We start from the raw sequence: 23,305 nt of genomic DNA on the forward strand, positions 1-23,305 counted from the left end.
AATACCCTAAGGAAATTTCTTGAACGACCATTACATCAAAAATAAAAAGAAAGAAAAACACTAATGTCATAAAATCGAATATGATTTGCAAGACATAAAAGCACAGAATAATACAGAGATACAGCTGGACAAAAGGCATAACATAACATACAAGCAAGTAAAGCATTTATAAAAGCAGTAATTAAAAGTCAATTTAGTATTGAGGCAACTATATATACTAATAATTTTTTTTAAAAATCTACAGGTTATGATGAACCGAAGGATGAGGAAAAACAACAACAAAAAGAACATAATAATGGGGGAAAAAGGTAATGTTAACTTAAAATGATAGGTTAAAATCGAAATTTTAATTAAAAGGAAAAACACTAATTTAGGACTAAAATCGTGCTGAGATGCATAGTATGTCTTACTGAAAAAGAATGGAGATAACTCAAGACGCATAACATTCGTGTCCACCAAATTGATCGGTGTAAGGATTATATCTAGTCCTACATGTAAGACCTGACGCTGATATTTATGTTTTGTTCACCTAAACAAAATCAACATGTGCTATGTCTTACATGTAGGACTAGGATTATATCCAAAACAGTTTATTTCCTGACTGCATAAGCGCATAATTAGTGGCATTCATTCTGAATGACTTTAGTGTGTTGTACGATTATGGTAAAAGAAACATCGGATGCAATTCGCCGCTCTTGGGAACTATATTCTTTGCTAATATTTTTTTCATACGGCACAATGTGGTGCTGAAAAGAGATCAAATCACAATCAAAACATTATCGAGCCTTTTTTTTTTTTTGTTTTTTTTTTTTTCGTAACATATTTAGTGAACTCCGAAGACAAATTACCATGTCATGTGTATTCCTACAATATATCGAAGGTTATTTCTCCAATACAATGAAATGACAGAGTAATATTATCGTCGATCGTATGGGGTTCATGCCTGAGATTAGTTTCAAGAACAACACAAACCCGAAACACTTATTTCACAAATGTATCCATAGCTTTAATTATTGTACAATAAGAGCTGACGAAGTCACAACATAGACTTAAGTTTTAAAAAAATTATCACGGGGTCAATAGGAACAAGCCTGCATAACAAACTTCTGTGAATCCGAGGATATTCCGATTGGTGAATTGTGGATTATACTTTCGTTTCGATTAAGTTCCTGGTTCTAAGTAATAATGTAATGAAAACGAAGCGACCACCCTACTCCGTTAAATGCCATAACTTAAAGACGAGTCAGAAGCTAAGTACGTCTTTTAAGCTAATAATCAAAAAAGGTTTAAATTTATGTGTTAAACTATTTCTTTTGTTTGACTTGTATACTTGTTTTAGCACTTGACTGACGTTAGACTTCACTTAGTGCAATACACAGGGGTGCTCGACGCGAGCTTGATGCTGAGAAGAAAAAACAATAATCTAAAGGAAAAAATCATCCAGAGTTACAAAAATACCGTAGATTACCCCCATGGCCCGTTCTGACATAGGACCCTCTCCATCATAATATATATATATATATATATATATATATATATATATATATATATATATATATATATATATATATATATATATATATATATATATATATATCTTGTATATTATGATAGAGAGGGTCCTGTGTCCGAATGGGTCATGGGGGTAATCTAAGGTATATTTGTAACTCTGTATGATTTTTTCTTTTAGATGATTGTTTTGTTTTTTTAACATCAAACTCGCGTCGAGCACCTGTGGTCCAGCAGTGTAAAAAGATTACCCAAATAATTATGCGGACATTTAAATAACAAAGGCACTGGGTAACAAAGGCATGATAATTATTCATCTTTCATAATCAGTAAATATTAAATCCATAGGATGGATCCATGTATTACCGCAAACCAATACAAACCACTGCAAACCTCCACAAACGTACCAAAAACCACCTTTAAAATGCATGATAATGCTAATTTACCTGTGAAAATATGTTTTAAGCTAACAAAATGTGGAACTTACTATGTAATACATAAAGAAATTTTGAAATAAGACTGATAATTTAACACCTAGTCTGATTTGCAGTTATAAAATGTTTCATAATCACTAAAACATACCTTATATTCACAAGAAAATTATTACTGTACCTGCAAACTTCAGGTTCTGTTTAAACATTGTTCTCAAACAAATTTCAAGTAATTTATATGCTGCTAAATTTCACAATATTATATTTCATCACTCAGATAATCTTAAAATAATCTACAAAATAGATAATTGAAATAAGTAACTTTATTTGACTATATATGATTTGAATATATTTAAGTGCATTTTAGTAACTAGCTATGATGTCATAGCCTCAACATGTACAAGGTCAGGGTACTAATGTTAGAATTTTTTTGTAACTAGATATGCATTTCTATTTTCACAATTGTTATTCTTTTTATCCCCAAAAATTTGAGTGTGATGATTGCTATCTGAATCATTTTTGTAAAAAAATGTTTATTGGTTTCTATTTTTCTTATTCATACATATTAATTTAAGTTTCTACAATTTTCTGTAGCAATTCCATACCTCGCTGGCATGTATATAAGGAGAGGCTATTTAAACACTATTTGACAACATATATTATTTGCTGTTTTTGCACCAGATGTTATATAAATTTTAAGAGCTTTCAAAACAAGTGCCCCTTCCCCATGAAATTTAGTTATGAAATTTATTGTGTATAAAGCTTTTAGGATCATATTATTTCATACAATTTGTAACATGATTATAGACATCAGCAAATTACACTATACCAACAGACCAGTTATAAGCAAATTTGATTTAAAATCAATGTTTGATTCAAATGATTTGTATTTTCAGTTTTACATTCTTGTCTAGCTGTATAGTACTGCAGAAATGTTCAAAGGGAACTAAATCCATGTATCTACAATTTCAATCTACCATTTCAGATCATCTGCCCAGAAGAAGACAACAAAAGTTGTACGTTATATTTTTTATTTGATGTAAACACCAGAGATAATGCTATTTTTAAAAGGACAGATTTTTGCTATAACTAGCCTTTACATGATATTAAAAACTTCACACACACACACATACAAACACCTTGCATGTCATTGTGGATTCTCATGCAAAACACACACAAATACACTAAATTTCTTATAAACTTATAAATAAAATGAATGGTTTAAGGAGGAGCTACAACAATACTGACTGACACTTGATTGAGAAGAAAAAATTGAATAAAACATCTTTTATATACATATAAATGCACATGACAGTATTCCCTCCCCTTAAAAATGTTAATGTTAAAGCAATAAAATCACACTAAGGAACGGATTAGAGAATAAAGATACATTACATTTAGCATTCACTCCCATGTCAGTTCACTCAAATTGCTTTTTTCTTTTTTTCATTCTTTGTCTTTTCCATTTGTTTTGTGTTTGAGCAGTGTTCTTAGTGTACTTAGCACGTTTGAAACAGAATTTTCTGTTTGTTGAAACTACTTCTTTTATGTCTTACTTTTTATTTTTTGAATTCTTCAGGAATTTCCGGAAAATTTCTTTGTGTTTCACCTCAGTTTTGCAACACCATGTTTTTCACAGCATGCTTTTGTCATGTCACCACTAAAGTCATGGAGTATCATAGAGTTGTTTATGATGTGTTTGGTAAATATCTTCTCATTCAGTCTTAAAGCTTTAGCCAGTTTCATTGGAAGTCATCACTTAGAATTGTTTTTATTTTAACTTTTTTTTCAAAACACTTGTTTGATTGGGTACAAGGTTATTTTAATTGTTTTTGTTTACTTCTAACAGACAATTATTAATTTCTCTTACAAGTAAAATAAATAATTACCGGTATTGATTTTTATTTTATTCATAAGATTAAATATATATTCCAAAAATATGTCCATATATCAATTCTGATTTGGACCAATTTATATTTTTTTACAATTATTGCAGAATTATTGGAGTAAAGAGACACAGCAGTATTTGAGACCAAAGTTTTTTCATGACTTCTAATCAGTTAAGCGAATTAGGAGCCAATGTGTTATGGAGAACTTGCCCTGATTTATCTGGAGAAGTTGCCCTTGGATGGTTGAGAAAGTTACCTCAGATTGTCTGGAGAGAGAGAAAGAGTATTAACAAACAAGTCAATCTGTTATCTCAATTTTAAATGAAGATGAAATTGTCAATAACTACTGGTATAGTCATTGACAGTTTGCTTCATAATCCTATTGGTATCATGGTACCATTTGCATAAGCTCCAGTGGGTGGAGCTTAAGGTGTAGGGAACATTGCTTGTAGAAATAAATACTAAAGCTAGCTGTGATTGGTGTATTTTGTACGAGTTGTGGTCACTGTCAAGTATGTTCTCTTGGCTACGTATGATAAGATGTTAATTTTTATCTAGATCGAGTTTTCTACTTGTAATGACTTTTTTTATGGCACTAAAGATGCACCACTGAAATGATGCTATTTTACTACATTCAGTTGCAATCCAGATGTTAAATGTGTGTGTGTTTGTCTGTGTGTGTGTGTGTCTGTGTGCTTCACTGAATTGCTAACGGGTGTTTTTAATAAAAAATACATGTGCAGTATATAATCTACAACACTTGCTGTAGAAAAAGAAGAGATGGGGTACATTTGAATTTCAGTGTGGATAAGTCCAAATGAACCAGTTCATATATTAAAGAAATACTTAAAGGAAATTACATGCTAAATTTCAATCCACCATCACAGTATTTTAGACTTGAGTATAGATGACTTAAATCACTATTGTTTTTTTGTTGGTTTTTTTGTGTTTTTTGGGCACCAGACAGATGCCTCCCCCTACGTATCAAAAAAAATAAATAAAAGGTGTTTTATGTGTAAGTGTTACCCCCCACAGATATGTTGTTTGTTTTACTTTAAGATAGAATTTAGATAAAAAATATTATTTAGATTAAATTTTAGATGGGGTATTTAAATCCCTAGTGTTATCTATAGGGTTGTTCTTCCGAGTGGGTTTCTATCACCTAACTCGAAATCCCTTCCCTAGATTCCAAGTAGACCTTGGCTAAAGGTCGCCTATATCCCGTGTGTGCTATATGAGTATATGCTATATTGTATGTGTGGTATATATATAGTTTTCATGTAGGGATAGCCAGTTATTGTCAAATCGTCTCCAGTTGTCTTGCGATCCAGATGATAATTGGATCAAAACTTTACTTTTATATTAATTCATTTGAATTTTGAATTTTGGCGAAGTAACGATGTAATACTGGTTTGATTGAAGAAAGAAAAGAATTCTATATTGTTTCATGTGAGTGTTAATCTGTGTCGTTCTTCGCATAATTGATTTATTGATTGAGGTCAGCTGTGCTCATGTTGGGGTCCACACATTCTTTCTTTATTTATTTATATTTCTCTCAACTTGAGTTAGGCCATCTCTAATTATTTATTGGATTATTGCCAAAGTTTCTAGAGGGTTTAAGTTTCCCACACAAAGGGGATTAACTGTACAGTATGGGAGCTGTACAGTTGAAGGAAAGAAACAAAGAGAAAACTACACGAGAGTCTTTGTTTTTATGTTATGCATGTAAGTTTTCCTACCTGGGGTAGTTTTCCAAAACTCTTTCATAGGTCTGTTCACTTCGTGTGACGCCATGTGACATAGCCCCATGATGTCCTTATCTTGTACTTTCCCCATTACGGATCCCAGCCCCTCCCTCTTTATATTTTTTTTAGAGTATTTAAAACTTTCCCTAATCTAAAAAGATAATTTTTAAGGTACACAGTGTCTATGTTTAAATTAAATATTTTATTTATTTTTAGAATTGTTACATTTATTATAATCTTAAAACACATCTAGAGATTTCTGTTGCCTCACGGCCCAGAGAGCCTCAGAGTCAAGGAGCGAGACTGGGATCTCCGGTCCATTTCAAGGTGACATCCATAAGGGGTGCCCTCCAAAGCGCCCTTTCCGCCCCCCTTCTCCTCACCCCAGTCCATAGGCCCCCAAAAACTTTAAATGAACCTTAATTTAGTTATTATAATTTATTATTTTTTAATTATGACTTGGCCGCATGCCATCATTGTTTTAGTTATATAATCTGTAATCTTTATTAAATTTTTATCGAAGTTGCCGTCTTAATATAGGATTTGATTTCTTCTGTAATTCTCCTTCTTATAGATTTCCATTATCAATTGAATTCTTTCATTTTCCTTTCTTTGCACTGTGCTATAGCATGATATTTCGTAAAATTTGCTTTTTTGCACATGGGGCATTTAACAATTGTTCTAATCATTCTTCTTCATAGTGCGACTTCTCCACTTAACCATGCGTTATGTGAGTATTTGAATATTATACTTTGAATCTTGGGTGAGCCGATGTTGGCCCAGTGCCTCCAAACTCTATCCCAATTAACGGAGATATTTTCTTCTTCTATTTTATTTTTTATTCTTAGGGTTAAATTTTCCCATATCCAATTATAAGTTTTCTTCGTTTTAATTCCCCATAGTTCATCAACATCCCTATATTTACATAAAAGTTCTTTTATATTCCTAAAATTCCTTGGTACTTCCAGTCTTTTGACTAACTTATTATTTTTGTATATATCACTTCTATTCCTAATGGTAAAACCAAACCAATAAATATATAACGCTTTCCAAGGAATTTTTGGTTGGTTATTTAGCTTTTTAAATCTATTTAAAATATTGGAACATTTAATTAAAATTGGGCTTGGTAGGACCAGCCCTCTCCTATTCATGGCCCTATATATTGTAGAATTTTTAACATAATGTGTTGTAAAATTCCAAATATATTTTATAATGTCATTATCAATTTTGTCTAGTTCATTGTTCCCTACATCTACAGAATTTAAAAGATAATTCATATTAGAATATAAATACATTTTTGCAACTTGTGTTCGCTCCATTATGCATAATGGCATAAGTGCCTAGATTTTGATATTTTCATTTATTTTCATTTTTACATTTTTGCAGTTTTCCTTTTCTTCATTTTTTCCAAAAAAGATCCTAGGGCTTTAACCCTGTCTTTAATTAAGTGTGGTGGTATATACCCGGGTGGTTTCCCTATTTTTAGTATCTCAGTTTTGTCATGATTGATTTTTTACCCCAGCGCTTTTCCAAAAGATTCATATTCCTTTTCCAAGTGTTTAAAGGAATTGGAGTCTTTAATAAAGTTTGTACAATCATCAGCATGTTGGAGCATTTTAAACTCTTCTTTTAAATTTGGAATTTTGATACCGTCTATTCTTTTGTTGGTTCTGATTTTAATACTTTTAATTTCTATCGCTATTACATATAATAGCATTGACAGTATGCAACCTTGCCTCACTGATCTTTCTATGTCAGATTTTTCCGTTACAGCTCCATTGACCTGTACACTTTCAGTTATTTTGTTATACAGGATTTTGGTCCAGTTTAGGAAGTTTGTTCCAAAACCAAATTTTTCTAATACTTTTTGTATGTAGTTAAGTTCCAATCTGTCGAAAGCTTTTTCTTGGTCAAAAAGTAACGTAGCACTTTTTGTACCTTTTAATTTACAAAGTCAATTATAGTTCTTATATTTAAAATATTACTTTGAATGTTTCTTCCTTTCCCCCCTCCAAGTTTGATTTATATTTATTTTTTCATTCATTCCTTTTTTAACTCTGTTTGCTAAAATTCTACTTAATGTTTTATAGTCTGTATTTAGGAGGGAGATGGGCCGCCAATTTTTACGTTCTTCCCTGTCGCTCTTCCCTTTGTATACAATAGTTATTAACCCTTCCCTCATTGATTTAGACATTGTATCATTTTTTAAAAGTATATTATTATATAAACATTCAAGAATTGGCGCTAACTCACTTTGGAATTTTTTGTAGAATTCTGCAGTGAGTCCATCTCTCCCTGGAGATTTAACTTTTGCTAGTTCTTTAATGGTGGATATTATTTCTTCATTTGTGATGAAATCGTCACACAGGTTTCTGTGTTCTGATGGTATCATTTCACATGGTACCCCTTCTAAATAATCTAATATTACCTGTGTATCTATGTTTTGAGACGTATATAAGTTAGTGTAGTATTCTCTTATTTTCCCCATTATTTCTTTTTTATCCTTAATTTCTATTCCATTATCTTTTAATTTATCTATTGTTTTCTCTCCTCCTCTCCTCATTTCCTCCCTTTTATACAGACCTTCTGCCTTTTTATAAATTTTATTAAACTTTCCTGCTCTTATCTCTATACTTTTTCTTTCTTCCTCTGCTATTTGATTCAACCTGTCCGTATATGTTTTCCTATTCTCATCTGTTAAGTCTTATTTTAATTCTTCTTTTCCATTGTTGTATTTTTCTATGCTTATTTGAATGATAAATTGCTATTTTTTTAATTTTATCTTTTAGTGCGTCCCAATCTGATAATATATTACTTATAATGTCCCCTTTTTTCATTCTTTATTTTGATTAATTCATTTTTAACTTCTCCCACAAAACCCTCTTCTTCTAGTATTCTATTATTTAGTTTCCAGATCCCTTTACCCCATTTTTTCCTATTATTTAAATTCATTTCTAAATTTACTAATTTGTGATCTGAAATTTGGAAATCATTAATTTCTGCTTTTTGTGTATTTTTTCTTCATATTTTGTAACATGTTTTTGTATTCATGTGTGTATTCTGTATTTAATAAATTAAATCTTCTATATATATCCACTAGATTGTGGTCTTTCGAAAGTTTTTCCATTATTTCCCTTGAACTGTAATCATTTGTTGATAGTCCCCCCTGTTTGTCTACACTCTCCCCCACCCAGTTAAAATCACCTCCTATAACTAATTGTTCCATTGTGTAGTCATTGATATGTTTACTTAAATTTTGGATGAATTCATGTCTCTTGTGTCTGGTGGCTGGACAATATACATTGATTATATGTAATTAATTTAAAAGTATATGTATTGTCCTTCCCTTCAAATTTTCCCTTTGTTCTATTCTTTCCCAACTGAAACCAATTTTGTTTTTAATAATCGTGGCTACCCCTGCTCGTATATCATCTTGCTTAAAATTATTTAAAATTACAATTACATTCATTTCTTATTCAATCATGGCTATAAATTCTTTGGTAAAACTATTATGAGTCTCCTGTAAAAGGATTACATCATAATCAGTTAAGCTTACTAATTTATTGACTTTATCTTTATCTAATCCATTAGTGTTGATTGAAGCAATTCGGAAGTTTGTTCCTTCCCTTTTTGTTTCCTCCAAGTGGCCGCTTTCTTCTAATTATTACACTATGTATATGAGTTATTTGTTTATTTTGTTATTAGTGGTTGTTTAAGGATAAAATGTTTAGTTAGTTAGGGGCACTGGCCCCCCATCAGCTTCCGATATATTAGTCGCTTTGTTTTCTGTAAGGTCAGTCTCATTTTCCTGTTCAGTTTCCATGTCTGTTTCTTTGTCTGATTCCGTCATACTTAATTTGCATTTGATTATTTCCAGTTCCAGTTCTTCATCTTCATCTTCATCAGCATCGTCATCATCAACATTATCATTTTCATCATTTCCACTTTCGTCTTTGTCCTGATTTTCATTTTTATTTTCAGGGTCACTTTTTCTGTCTTTTGTTTGTTCATTCCTGTTTTCTGTCACGTCCTTTAATTTTTGTTCTCTCATTTTTTTGGGGATATTCTCATTCACTTCTTTTATTGCTGATGTTTCTTCTGTCAATATATCGTCACTTGCTGATGACATTGACAGAGATTTCCTTAATTTTCTCTTTTTCCTTGTGTCGGGTATTGGTGTTGATGTAAGGGGCAGCAGCCCACTCAGCTCTGTTGCCCCTTTCTCAGTTTCCAATTCCTCTTCCTCTTCTCTTAGCACTTCAAACCTGTTGTAAGTGCTGGTTTGCCCCCTTATTGGGGCCATTCCTTTTATTGTTTTATGTGGGGTGAGGAATTGCATCCATTCTGAGGTCTTTTGTATCTCGTCCCCTGTCTCCCTTATTTCTGATTGCTCGAAGTCCGGTAGGGTGACTGGTATTCCTTCTCCTCTCTCTTTTTTTATTTGCTGTATAAGTCTTACGATTTTGTCTTGACCATCAGTCTCCAAGGGTTGATTTTGTTGTACTTGGTACATTAGAGGCCAGTTTTACAGCGTAAGTTTGGGACCTTATGCTGCTCGGCTGACTTGTACATTCCTTTGGTCCATGACCAATTTGCTTACATTTAGTACAGGGTCTCTCTCTATCTGAACCTCTGTACCAAGTTCTAAGCAAGAAGCCCATCACATAGAAATAAGTTGGAACTCTTCTGGCTTCTTGCTTTGGTACTTGTATTATTCTCACTCCAGTTTTAACAGTTTGGAAGCCGTACACTGTTGCCATTTTACTGCTTTTAACAGGTACTCTTAGTTTTTCTTTTAGTTTTTCAATAATTTCCCTTGTATCAACTTCCAGAGGGAGGCCAGATACGAATACATCGATTGCTTTGGCCTCGACCTCTCTGACTATGGGCTCTGTGTCAGTAATTCTTACTTTCAACCCTTTGATCTCTATTTCCCTTTCTTTAGTTAGAGGGGTGTTGTTCTTAGGGTACAGTATGCATTTATTTTTACCCCCATTCTGTAGGCCCTCTATATCCTGAATTTGCAGACCTTGTACTTTCAAAGCCATCAAAATTTCCACCTGCCTGGGGCAGTTTTCAATCTGCCCAAAATCTGAAGTCTTGTTAGTCTATTGTTTTTTGCAGAACACTGATTAAAAATGTTAACCACCATGAAGTATAATCTCAATTTGGTAATTGAACAATTCAAGAGGCAATCAAATAAAGCAGCAACCACCATGGGGCAACATCTGCAAATTAATATCTATAATTTTTGGGGCAACTTTTCCAGATGCATTAATGGTGCGACTTCATGACCTTGGGGTGATTTCTTCTGACATTTGGGATGAGTTCTCCAAGGAGCAAGATGTCCAGTGGGGCAAGTTCTCCAATATACCTGAGAGAAAAAATCTGTCAAACTGTTGATTTATGGTTGAGAAAACACTATCTAACTCTTCTGAATAAACAAACATCCATTGACCCATGTCTGTTATCGATACAGGAAACTTGTAAAAACCTGCACGTGTTCAGATTTATTTGAGATTTTCAGATTTATTTGAGTGCATTTTAGTAACATTAAATACTTTGGTGTGTGTGTGTGTGTGTTTGTGTGTGTGAATATAGTAGTGTTTTTTTGTAATATAGGCCGCTGGCCCATGCTACATGTCATACATGATGCGGTACAAAAAGATGTTATAGTACGTAACAAAAGAACAGGGTATTTATAAGAAGTAATATACATAGAAGTAATAATTTTAGGAATTTTTCAGATATAGGTGAGATACAGGTGATATACTGCACAGTAATCAAACAAACGGATTTAAGGATAACCCTAAAACTCATGTGGAGCAACATTTGTGATATTGATATAAAGTCTCATGTAGCAGGATTTGACTTCTGATACACACAAAGGTGTTAGGTTTGTGGTAAACACATGGACAGCCTTACAGGTGTAACAAAGGTGTGATAATCACCCCACATTTATAACTGGTACTTTAGAATCACAGGTGCTGGTTCAGTTCAGTTAAGGCATAAAAAGATATGTCTCTGTGTTGTACTTTTTAAACTAAATAATTTAGAAATATCCGTGAACTATTATTATATACATGTTTAATGACTAATTTGGTTACATCTTGAAGTAAATCTCTCATGTGTTCATTTTGTAAAAGTGGCTGAAATTTTGCCAGACAATTAAAATATTTGTCTTTAGACACAAAACTACAAACAAGAAATAGAAAAAGTTAAAGCAGTGATGTGCTCTAATCTACAGATACCTGACAAACCTTGATAAAACATTGTGAACAAAATGAATATACTGACCACAATCAATAAGAGTTTTTTTATGAATGACATGTTTCCACATATTGTGTGTGTGTGTGGTTTGGATTTTTAATGTAGCTTTAACAATTTTTCAGTCATATTGCTATGATGTCTGCAGTGTGACAGTTTATAGTGATGTTTAGCACTGGGGCATCGTGCCGCAGACATGTAGAATGATGTCCCACCCAGCCACATTATCCTGACACCAGGCTGACCAGTCCTAATGCTAATCTTTTAATGCTGAGCTCCAAGCAAGGCAGCTGTTAGTACCATTTTTTTTGTAAGTCTTTGGTATGACTCGGCCAGGGTTCAAACCCACGACCTTCCGCATCCGAGGTGGATGCTCTAACCACTAGGCCACCAGAGCAGTCCACATATTGTGATGCAAATTGTTTTTTGTTAAGGAAAGGTTTATTGAGGAAACCGGTGTCATTGATAGCAATGCTGATGATGATGTTCCTTTTGCTATTGTGCATGATGTCTACTTTGGTTTGGTAATAGCATGTTGAGTTCATGGATTATGTTAATTTTGATAGTGATGCTGCCACACCTGTGGTACTAACAATTGAAATGTAAATTTATTGTACCACAAGGACATTGTTTGTGAAATTAGTGATTGCCAGGAAGCAGCTGTGTTACCGAACAAATATGATTTGAAATAAATGTGATTTTTTTTTATTCACTCTCTGGTGTATTTATATTTATGTTGACACTTTCATCAGATACACATTCTAAAAATTCCATTCCCCAGTGAAACATTGTAAACAATCTTTTCTGTAATAAATTTGCTAGGCCAGAATTTGAGTTTATTGTCAAAACAGTTGTACAACCACCAAACTTGGTATTTGTTTCCTTTTTTCTGAACTTTTTCTTTGTATATGTCTACATACTTCTAATGCTGGTCCCAATCACAATTTACCAATTACACTTGGCATGGTTGTACCATGGTGAACATGTAGTTTTTGGTATTTGGTGAAAATATCTTTGCATTTGCATGCAGTTGTAATACAAATGACTAAGTACCATTGTCATAACACATCATGTAGTTGTAATACAAATGACTAAGTACCATTGTCATAACACATCATGTAGTTGTAATACAAATGACTAAGTACCATTGTCATAACACATCATGTAGTTGTAATACAAATGACTAAGTACCATTGTCATAACACATCATGTAGTTGTAATACAAATGACTAAGTACCATTGTCATAACACATCATGTAGTTGTAATACAAATGGCTAAGAACCATTGTCATAACACATCATGTAGTTGTAACACAAATGACTAAGTACTATTTTCATAACACAGCATGTAGTTCTAATACAAATGACTAAGTACCATTGTCATAACACATCATCTCTGCCACAGTACTGTACTGAAAGGGAGTATATACAAGTTTTTTCATTAGTCATTAAAAGTTATTCATCACAAATATGTTTGCTGAAACATAGTACTGTATATTGGATTTATTTATAGTATTGCTTTAATATAAAAACTTCCTCCTTCTCTTTTAAAATTGAAAATCCCCCATTACATAAATATTAAAGGGGAAAATCACTGTAATAGATGTACACAGTAGCAAATATTTAATTTGTTATTTACAAATTAATGACCTGTAATTAAAACCTTTTGACTTTTACCTTTTTCTTCAGAAATCCATGCACTGTTGTAAAAACTGATTTCCATTTTAGTACAGTTGATTGATAGAATGATATCTCATCCTTCTCATAACTATTTACAACTGTCTATCAGTAGGTATGGTACAGCTTGCTGACTAGATCTGCCTTAGTGTGGAGATATAGAGACCCAGGCCCTGTACCATGTTTCCTGCAGCACAAGGACAGGGGTTCACATGCTCAGCGTGTGAGAATGCTGTCAGTACACAGTCTGTACAAAGATGCAAGGATTGTGATAAGGTCTGGCATGTATTTCCATGTTATCTCATGTCTGGGTTATAGCATTGATCTGCATACGAGGGAGAAAGTGTTGTTGTTGTCTCCATTTAATTTTTCTTATTTTCAAGTTTTATTTTGCAAAATCGCGATGTTGGAGTTTATTATTCCTGCATCATGGTATTTTATGGCCAGTTATATACTACAGTAAATTAGGGTTGTAAATTAAAATACTTAATTAAATTTGTTTAATTTCATTTAAACCTTTAATGGACATAAATTTCAATGTTGAAAAATGTAGGATTTGAATTTAAAAGCAATGTAGCGAAAGTATTGTTCAGTTTTAGAAATTTAGTAATACAGAGTCTTCAGTTTAGGCTATTAAGTAATACAAAGAGTCTTCAGTTTAGGCTGTTAAGTCATACAAAGAGTCTTCAGTTTAGGCTATTAAGTCATACAAAGAGTCTTCAGTTTAGGCTATAAAGTAATACAAAGTCTTCACTTTAGGCTATAAAGTAATACAAAGTCTTCACTTTAGGCTATTAAGTAAGACAAAGAGTCTTCACTTTAGGCTATTAAGTAATACAAAGAGTCTTCACTTTAGGCTATTAAGTAATACAAAGAGTCTTCAGTTTAGGCTATTAAGTCATACAAAGAGTCTTCAGTTTAGGCTATAAAGTAATACAAAGTCTTCACTTTAGGCTATTAAGTAAGACAAAGAGTCTTCACTTTAGGCTATTAAGTAATACAAAGAGTCTTCACTTTAGGCTATTAAGTCATACAAAGAGTCTTCAGTTTAGGCTATTAAGTCATACAAAGAGTCTTCAGTTTAGGCTGTTAAGTCATACAAAGAGTCTTCAGTTTAGGCTATAAAGTAATACAAAGTCTTCACTTTAGGCTATTAAGTAAGACAAAGAGTCTTCAGTTTAGGCTATAAAGTAATACAAAGTCTTCACTTTAGGCTATAAAGTAATACAAAGTCTTCACTTTAGGCTATTAAGTAAGACAAAGAGTCTTCACTTTAGGCTATTAAGTAATACAAAGAGTCTTCAGTTTAGGCTATTAAGTAATACAAGGAGTCTTCAGTTTAGGCTATTAAGTAATACAAAGAGTCTTCAGTTTAGGCTATTAAGTAATACAAAGAGTCTTCAGTTTAGGCTATTACAAAATACAAAGAGTCTTCAGTTTAGGCTATTATATAATATAAAGTGTCTTCAGTTTAGGCTATTAAGTAATACAAAGAGTCTTCACTTTAGGCTATTAAGTAATACAAAGAGTCTTCACTTTAGGCTATTACATAATATAAAGAGTCTTCAGTTTAGGTTGTTAAGTAATACAAAGAGTCTTCAGTTTATGCTATTAAGTCATACAAAGAGTCTTCAGTTAAGCTATTAAGTCATACAAAGAGTCTTCAGTTTAGGCTGTTAAGTCATACAAAGAGTCTTCAGTTTAGGCTATTACATAATACAAAGAGTTTTCAGTTTAGGCTATTACATAATACAAAGAGTCTTCAGTTTAGGCTATTAAGTAATACAAAGAGTCTTCACTTTAGGCTATTAAGTAAGAAAAAGTCTTCACTTTAGGTTATTAAATAATATAAAGAGTCTTCAGTTTAGACAGTTAAGTAATAAAAAGAGTTTTCACTTTAGGCTATTAAGTAATACAAAGAGTCTTCACTTTAGGCTATTAAGTAACACAAAGAGTATTCAGTTTAGGCTATTAAGTAATGCAGAGAGTCTTCACTTTAGGCTATTAAGTAATACAAAGAGTCTTCAGTTTAGGCTATTACAATGTATAAAGAGTCTTCAGTTTAGGCTGTTATGTAATACAAAGAGTCTTCAGTTTAGGCTATTACATAATACAAAAAGTCTTCAGTTTAGGCTGTTAAGTAATACAAAGAGTCTTCAGTTAGGCTATTAAGTAAGACAAAGAGTCTTCAGTTTAGGCTGTTAAGTAAGAAAAAGAGTCTTCAGTTTAGGCTGTTACATAATGCAAAGAGTACAGTTTAGGCTAATTAGTAATACAAAGAGTCTTCACTTTAGGCTATTTAGTAAGACAAAGAGTCTTCAATTAAGGATATTAAGTAACTCAAAGAGTCTTCAGTTTATGCTGTTAAGTAGTACAAAGAGTTCAGTTTAGGCTATTACATAATACAAAGATTCTTCAGTTTAGGCTATGACATAATACAAAGAGTATTCACTTTGGGATATTAAGTGATACAAAGAGTCTTCAGTTTAGGCTATTAAGTAAGAAAAAGAGTCTTCAGTTTATGCTATTAAGTAACTCAAAGAGTCTTCAGTTTAGGCTGTTACCTAATACAAAGAGTTCAGTTGAGGCTATTTAGTAATACAAGGAGTCTTCAGTTTAGGCTATTTAGTAAGACAAAGAGTCTTCAGTTTAGGCTATTATGTAATACAAAGAGTCTTCAGTTTAGGCTGTTAAGTAAAACAAAAAGTTGTCAGTTTAGGCTATTTAGTAAGACAAAGAGCCTTCAGTTTAGGCTATTAAGTAAGAAAAAGAGTCTTCAGTTTAGTCTATTAAGTAAGACAAAGAGTCTTCAGTTGAGACTATTTAGTAAGACAAAAAGTCTTCAGTTTAGGTTATTAAGTAAGACAAAGAATCCTCAGTTTAGGTTATTAAGTAAGATAAAGAGTCCTCAGTTTAGACTGTTAAGTAAGATAAAGAGTTAAGCCTATTAAGTTTTAATAAAGATTTGATTACCTTCCTTGTGCTTAGAAATGTATGATGTCTCTGGTCATAGCAGCTGTCATTAATTTTGAATGGATAATGATACTCTCACACATTAGAATTTTACACTGTTGCATTCATATTTTCAGTGGAAATCTGTAGAAATCCATTGATGCCCAAATATTTTCAGTGAAAATCTGTAGAAATCCATTGATCCACAAATATTTTCAGTGGAAATCTGTTGAAATCCATTGATGCACAAGTATTTTCAGTGGAAATGTTGAAATCCATGGAAACTCAGCAGAAATTGTACAATGTTCTGTGGACTTCCAGATTTATAGTTTGTCCCACAGAAATAATCCCACACATTTGTGTGAAAATTATTATGCACATTATATGGAGTTTGGTAGAAAATTGAAACATAGAAATCGTCTGCAATGGAAAAAAATTAAAGATAATGGAGAAATATAACTTAGAAAGTTTTAAAGAAAATCGGAGTATGGAAAAAGTACTTAGTTTCTTTTCATTGCCAAAATTTATGGAAGTTCTTGACTTTGTAATTGTTCATTACTGAAGTTACTTAGTCCATTTCTCATTTTCCTTTTGAATTGACTGTGTATAAATATTTCTTAATTTCTATATTTTCTCCACATCACCTCAGTCCAGACAAAATTATTTTTATTTCACTGCCTCTGTTTTTATTATTTGTCAGTTGCTACATTTTTATCTTTATTCTCACTACTAAAATGTAAAACTATTGCAGTTGCATTTTAAACAATTTTGTATCTGTCAAAAATTTGATTTTGGGGACAAAAGGGCCAAGGTCAGGATGATTGTGTCTCTAAGAAAGATGGGTTTTACAGAACAATGTTATGTTCTTGAGTTGTTTCCTTGAATAAATTTTGTGGATGGATTGCACTGAAAATAATAAAGAAACATGTAGATTTTGGGATCTAGTAGTAGCAGGTCAAGGTCAAGGTAAGTCTAATAAGAAAAAAAAACAGTTTATGCAGATCAGGTTTAGTTGATGACTGTAGAGGTCATTGAGACCACTTGGTCAGTGATCTCCCAAGTCAACCAATACCATACTAGTGCTTTTATGGAGGACTAATAAAATTAGGACAGATATATAATGTACCTGACTAATAGTTGCATAGGTAAACTAGGAAACAAAGGCAGCTAACCAGTCTAACCACATTAAATGTGGCTACTCCATGGTAGCATGAAATGGTATGGTTGGTTGTGGTGTAATTTGTTGACTTAGGAGACATTCCTACTTTATATCCTTGTTTCATCATCATTATTTATGGTATCAAGAATGCATGATTTCATGTTGTTTCTCTTATCTTTATTTTTTTTTTAATAATTTAGTGTAGAGTTAGTAAAATAAAATACCGGTAGTGACAAAACAGAGAGTATGTGCCAGTTGTATCTCAGAATCAGCCTTTTTGAATATCATCTGTTAGAGGAAAAAAAACTCATCTCATGATGGGGTCACATGGCAAAACAGTGTCATGAAAAATAAATTATTGACTTACCATATATACTTGCATACAAGTCAAAACCAACTGCAGACAGCATAGAGTCTGTGTTGTTTGTCTCATTACTCCTATAGTGCAAGTCCCATGGATCATGTAGGCATTCAGCACCGACTATTTCAGTAATGAGTGTCATTTTTTAGAATTTGATCATACATACATTTAAGTGGCAAGTATTCTCTTCATTTGGATTCTCATACATCCATATTCCATTGGAAGGTCATTATTTAGACACCCAGATTGGTGCATACAGCAAAATCAATGTTAAAGTACTTAGACATTTTTTTTCAAAATGAACCTAAAGGTGTGATCCAGTACAATCCGGATTGAATGTTGCACGCCAGTGATGTCACAATGAAGCTATGCATATTGATAAACAAATTCATACTACCCTCGATTTTGATGATTCCGTTTGACGTGCTCTTATTTTGACCCAAGTTTAGTACATGGCCACCATTGTAAAAGTCCATAGCGATAGATACTTTTCATCTGGAGGTTTCTTGGTGACAGTTAAGGTGCAGAGCATTCAGTAATCAGGAGTGAATAGACTTTGGTTAAAAAAAATTTAGTGTTTCATTTTAAAAGAAAAATTTATATTTACTTTAAGATGAGTAAATGTACATGGATGACCCATGTGACTTGTACTGTAACAAACTGCATAGACCCAGATCTGGCAGCATGTTATACAGTAAAAGAAGAGCTGAGATTTAAATGTGGTATTCAGGTAGAAATTTAGTTTCTTAGCTTGAATGTATTTAATTTACTTGTTATTTAGTCTATATATGTTTTAAAAACAGCACATGAGCAGTATATTATTTTGTTATTTTGATTATTAGAAACTTTGTATTGTTTGTTTAGTTTTTTTTGTTATCTCCTCCCACCCCAACAAAGTAATAAAATGGAGAGGAGAAACATATATCTGAGGATTTCTGAATTTGTGCTGATTGCAGAGTTGTCATGACAAAATTGACTGGTTCCATGACTTTGCAGGCCTACTGTGCAGACTGCTTCAAACAGAGAAATGAGCTTGAGATCCCAGCTGATAAAACAGAAGGAAAATGTATCCCCTGTGAAAATACAATTCTAATAGGTAAGAAATTCAGAAACAACTTATTCTCAATATCTCATATTTCAGCATGGTTTTCGGGAGGTTTTAAGATCAAAAACATTTTTCTTTTTTTTACAGAGATTGTCACATATTAAAAACTACTGCTGAAAAGTCCTGATTATCATATGAACCATGCTGGTTCTTTCGTACTCCTAGATAATGTTTATAACGAACTTTCCCAAATTTAAAATCTTTCAAATATATGAATACCAGATACAATTGTATTTTACTGGTTTTATTGTTGATTATTAATCAAAACAACCTACTCTGATCACATTTAAAATAGCATATTTATACTGAAATACCTAGAGCAGAGGTGCACAACCCCCTGCCCACCTGACATCCTTCCCTTTTAATTGCCTTTATGACAATTTGCTTTATAAAATTGCCCACAGGATAGTTTTACATCAGTTCTAAGCAGGACACTTTACCATTTATGCATGCTACATGTTGCAGGCATATACATGTATTGAGGTGGTGGTTTTTCTTAACATTACTGAAAATTATGTTTTATTTAAACATGACCATGTGTGTGGGGGGGAGTAAAACATTGTGATTTTACCATGACATGTTGTGTTACAGCAGTTATGAAAGTAATTGTCATGGGTGCATTACACAATGAAGAGGGATTGTCAAAGAAGTCTCTGTCTTCAAATGCATCACAGAAATGGTCATTACCGGTAGTGATTGTCACAGATGTCTGTATCTCTTAAAGTTCATCACACACATGGTCAGTGGTGATTATCACTGATGGCTGTATCTCTTAAAGCTCATCACACACATGGTCAATGGTGATTGTCATAGATGTCTGTATCTCTTAAAGTTCATCACACACATGGTCAGTGGTGATTATCACTGATGTCTGTATCTCTTAAAGCTCATCACACATATGGTCAGTGGTGATTGTCACTGATGTCTGTATCTCTTAAAGCTCATCACACATATGGTCAGTGGTGATTGTCATAGATGTCTGTATCTCTTAAAGCTCATCACACACATGGTCAGTGGTGATTGTCACTGATGTCTGTATCTCTTAAAGTTCATCACACAAATGGTCAGTGATGATTGTCACAGATGTCTGTATCTCTTAAAGCTCATCACACACATGGTCAGTGGTGATTGTCACTGATGTCTGTATCTCTTAAAGTTCATCACATACATGGTCAGTGGTGATTGTCACTGATGTCTGTATCTTTTAAAGCTCATCACACACATGGTCAGTGGTGATTGTCACTGATGTCTGTATCTCTTAAAGTTCATCACACACATTGTCACTGATGTCTGTATCTCATTCATCACACACATGGTCAGTGGTGATTGTCACTGATGTCTGTATGTTTCTAAAGTTCATCACACACATGGTCAGTGGTGATTGTCATAGATGTCTGTATCTCTTAAAGCTCATCACACACATGGTCAGTGGTGATTGTCACTGATGTCTGTATCTCTTAAAGTTCATCACACATATGGTCAGTGATGATTGTCACAGATGTCTGTATCTCTTAAAGCTCATCACACACATGGTCAGTGGTGATTGTCACTGATGTCTGTATCTCTTAAAGTTCATCACACACATTGTCACTGATGTCTGTATCTCATTCATCACACACATGGTCAGTGATGATTGTCACTGATGTCTATCTCTTAAAGCTCATTACACACATGGTCAGTGGTGATTGTCACTGATGTCTGTATCTCTTAAAGCTCATCACACACATGGTCAGTGGTGATTGTCACTGATGTCTGTATCTCTTAAAGTTCATCACACACATGGTCGGGGCCCTGAGTGGCTGAGTGGTCTAAAGCGCTTTTCGTTACAGATCACTGCCATCTCATCTCTGTCTGCGGCGGTTCGAGTCTAAGATTCAGCCAATGTGGGTATGTGAGAAAGCTTGCCAGTAGCTTCTCGAGGGTCGGTGGTTCTTTCCGGGGTTTTCCCGGGTTCTTCCTCCACCATTAATACTGGCTGCCATGTATAGCCTATCATGTGCTGAAAAATGGTGTTAAACCCCACAACACAACACAATACACATGGTCAGTGATGATTGTCATAGATGTTTGTATCTCTTAAAGCTCATTACACACATGGTCAGTGATGATTGTCACTGATGTCTGTATCTCTTAAAGCTCATTACACACATGGTCAGTGGTGATTGTCACTGATGTCTGTATCTCTTAAAGTTCATCACACACATGGTCGGGGCCCCGAGTGGCCGAGTAGTCTAAAGCGCTCTTCATTACGGATCACTGCCATCTCACCTCTGTCTGCGGCGGTTCAAGTCTAAGATTCAGCCAATGTGGGTATGTGAGAAAGCTTGCCAGTAGCTTCTTGAGGGTCGGTGGTTCTTTCTGGGGTTTTCCCGGGTTCTTCCTCCACCATTAATACTGGCTGCCATGTATAGCCTATCGTGTGCTGAAAAATGGCATTAAACCCCACAACAACACAACACAACACACATGGTCAGTGATGATTGTCATAGATGTCTTTATCTCTTAAAGTTCATTACACACATGGTCACTGATAATTGTCATAGATTTCTGTATCTCTTAAAGTTCATCACACACATGGTCAGTGATGATTGTCAACGATGTCTGTATCTCTTAAAGCTCATCACACACATGGTCACTGGTGATTGTCACTGATGTCTGTATCTCTTATAGTTCATCACACACATGGTCAGTGATGATTGTCACTGATGTCTGTATCTCTTAAAGTTGATCACACACATGGTCAGTGGTGATTCTCACTGATGTCTGTATCTCTTAAAGTTCATCACACACATGGTCAGTGATGATTGTATAGATGTCTGTATCTCTTAAAATTCATCACACACATGGTCAGTGATGATTGTCATTGATATCTGTATCTCTTCAAGTTCATCACACACATGGTCAGTGATGATTGTCATAGATGTCTGTATCTCTTTAAGGTCATCACACACATGGTCAGTGATGATTGTCATAGATGTCTGTATCTCTTAAAGTTCATCACACACATGGTGATTGGTGATTGTCACTGATGTCTGTATCTCTTTAAGCTCATCACACACATGGTCAGTGATGATTGTCATAGATGTCTGTATCTCTTAAAGCTCATTACACACATGGTCAGTGGTGATTGTCACTGATGTCTGTATCTCTTAAAGTTCATCACATACATGGTCAGTGATGATTGTCACTGATGTCTGTATCTCTTAAAGTTCATCACATACATGGTCAGTGATGATTGTCATAGATGTCTGTATCTCTTTAAGGTCATCACACACATGGTCAGTGGTGATTGTCATAGATGTCTGTATCTCTTAAAGCTCATTATACACATGGTCAGTGGTGATTGTCACTGATGTCTGTATCTCTTAAAGTTCATCACATACATGGTCAGTGATGATTGTCACTGATGTCTGTATCTCTTAAAGTTCATCACATACATGGTCAGTGATGATTGTCACTGATGTCTGTATCTCTTAAAGCTCATCACACACATGGTCAGTGATGAATGTAATAGATGTCTGTATCTCTTAAAGCTCATCACACACATGGTCAGTGGTGATTGTCATAGATGTCTGTATCTCTTAAAGCTCATCACACACATGGTCAGTGGTGATTGTCACTGATGTCTGTATCTCGTAAAGCTCATCACACACATGGTCACTGGTGATTGTCACTGATGTCTGTATCTCTTAAAGTTCATCACATACATGGTCAGTGATGATTGTCACTGATGTCTGTATCTCTTAAAGTTCATCACATACATGGTCAGTGATGATTGTCACTGATGTCTGTATCTCTTAAAGTTCATTACATACATGGTCAGTGATGATTGTCATAGATGTCTGTATCTCTTAAAGTTCATCACATACATGGTCAGTGATGATTGTCACTGATGTCTGTATCTCTTAAAGCTCATCACACACATGGTCAGTGGTGATTGTCATAGATGTCTGTATCTCTTAAAGCTCATCACATACATGGTCAGTGATGATTGTCACTGATGTCTGTATCTCTTAAAGTTCATCACACACATTGTCATTGATGATTGTCATAGATCTCTGTATCTCTTAAAGTTCATCACACACATGGTCAGTGATGATTGTCACTGATGTCTGATCTCTTAAAGTTCATCACACACATGGTCAGTGGTGATTGTCACTGATGTCTGTATCTCTTAAAGCTCATCACACACATGGTCAGTGGTGATTGT

The 23,305-nt window shown here is 33.8% G+C and overlaps 1 protein-coding gene across 6 annotated transcripts in view; it reads left to right on the forward strand.

The window, feature by feature from the left end:
* The first annotated feature begins 403 nt into the window (after window positions 1-403).
* LOC149793693 (uncharacterized) overlaps window positions 404-23,305 on the forward strand; it is a 55,925-nt gene continuing 33,023 nt past the window's right edge. Inside the window, exons 1-4 of one of the 6 annotated variants that reach the window (XM_089967675.1) lie at window positions 404-1,254; window positions 2,926-2,956; window positions 13,631-13,794; window positions 18,987-19,086. In XM_089967675.1, the coding sequence (XP_089823801.1) occupies window positions 13,699-13,794; window positions 18,987-19,086 (196 nt within the window). In that variant the 5' untranslated portion in view covers window positions 404-1,254; window positions 2,926-2,956; window positions 13,631-13,698. Of the gene's footprint in view, window positions 1,255-2,925; window positions 2,957-11,966; window positions 12,134-13,630; window positions 13,795-18,986; window positions 19,087-23,305 lie in introns of all 6 variants that reach the window. The other 5 variants (XM_089967674.1, XM_089967677.1, XM_089967680.1 and 2 more) reach the window with 5 other exon arrangements.

This window comes from Sinohyriopsis cumingii, chromosome 8 (genome assembly GCF_028554795.1).
Source record: "Sinohyriopsis cumingii isolate HCF-2022 chromosome 8, ASM2855479v2, whole genome shotgun sequence".
Classification (NCBI taxonomy): domain Eukaryota; kingdom Metazoa; phylum Mollusca; class Bivalvia; order Unionida; family Unionidae; genus Sinohyriopsis; species Sinohyriopsis cumingii.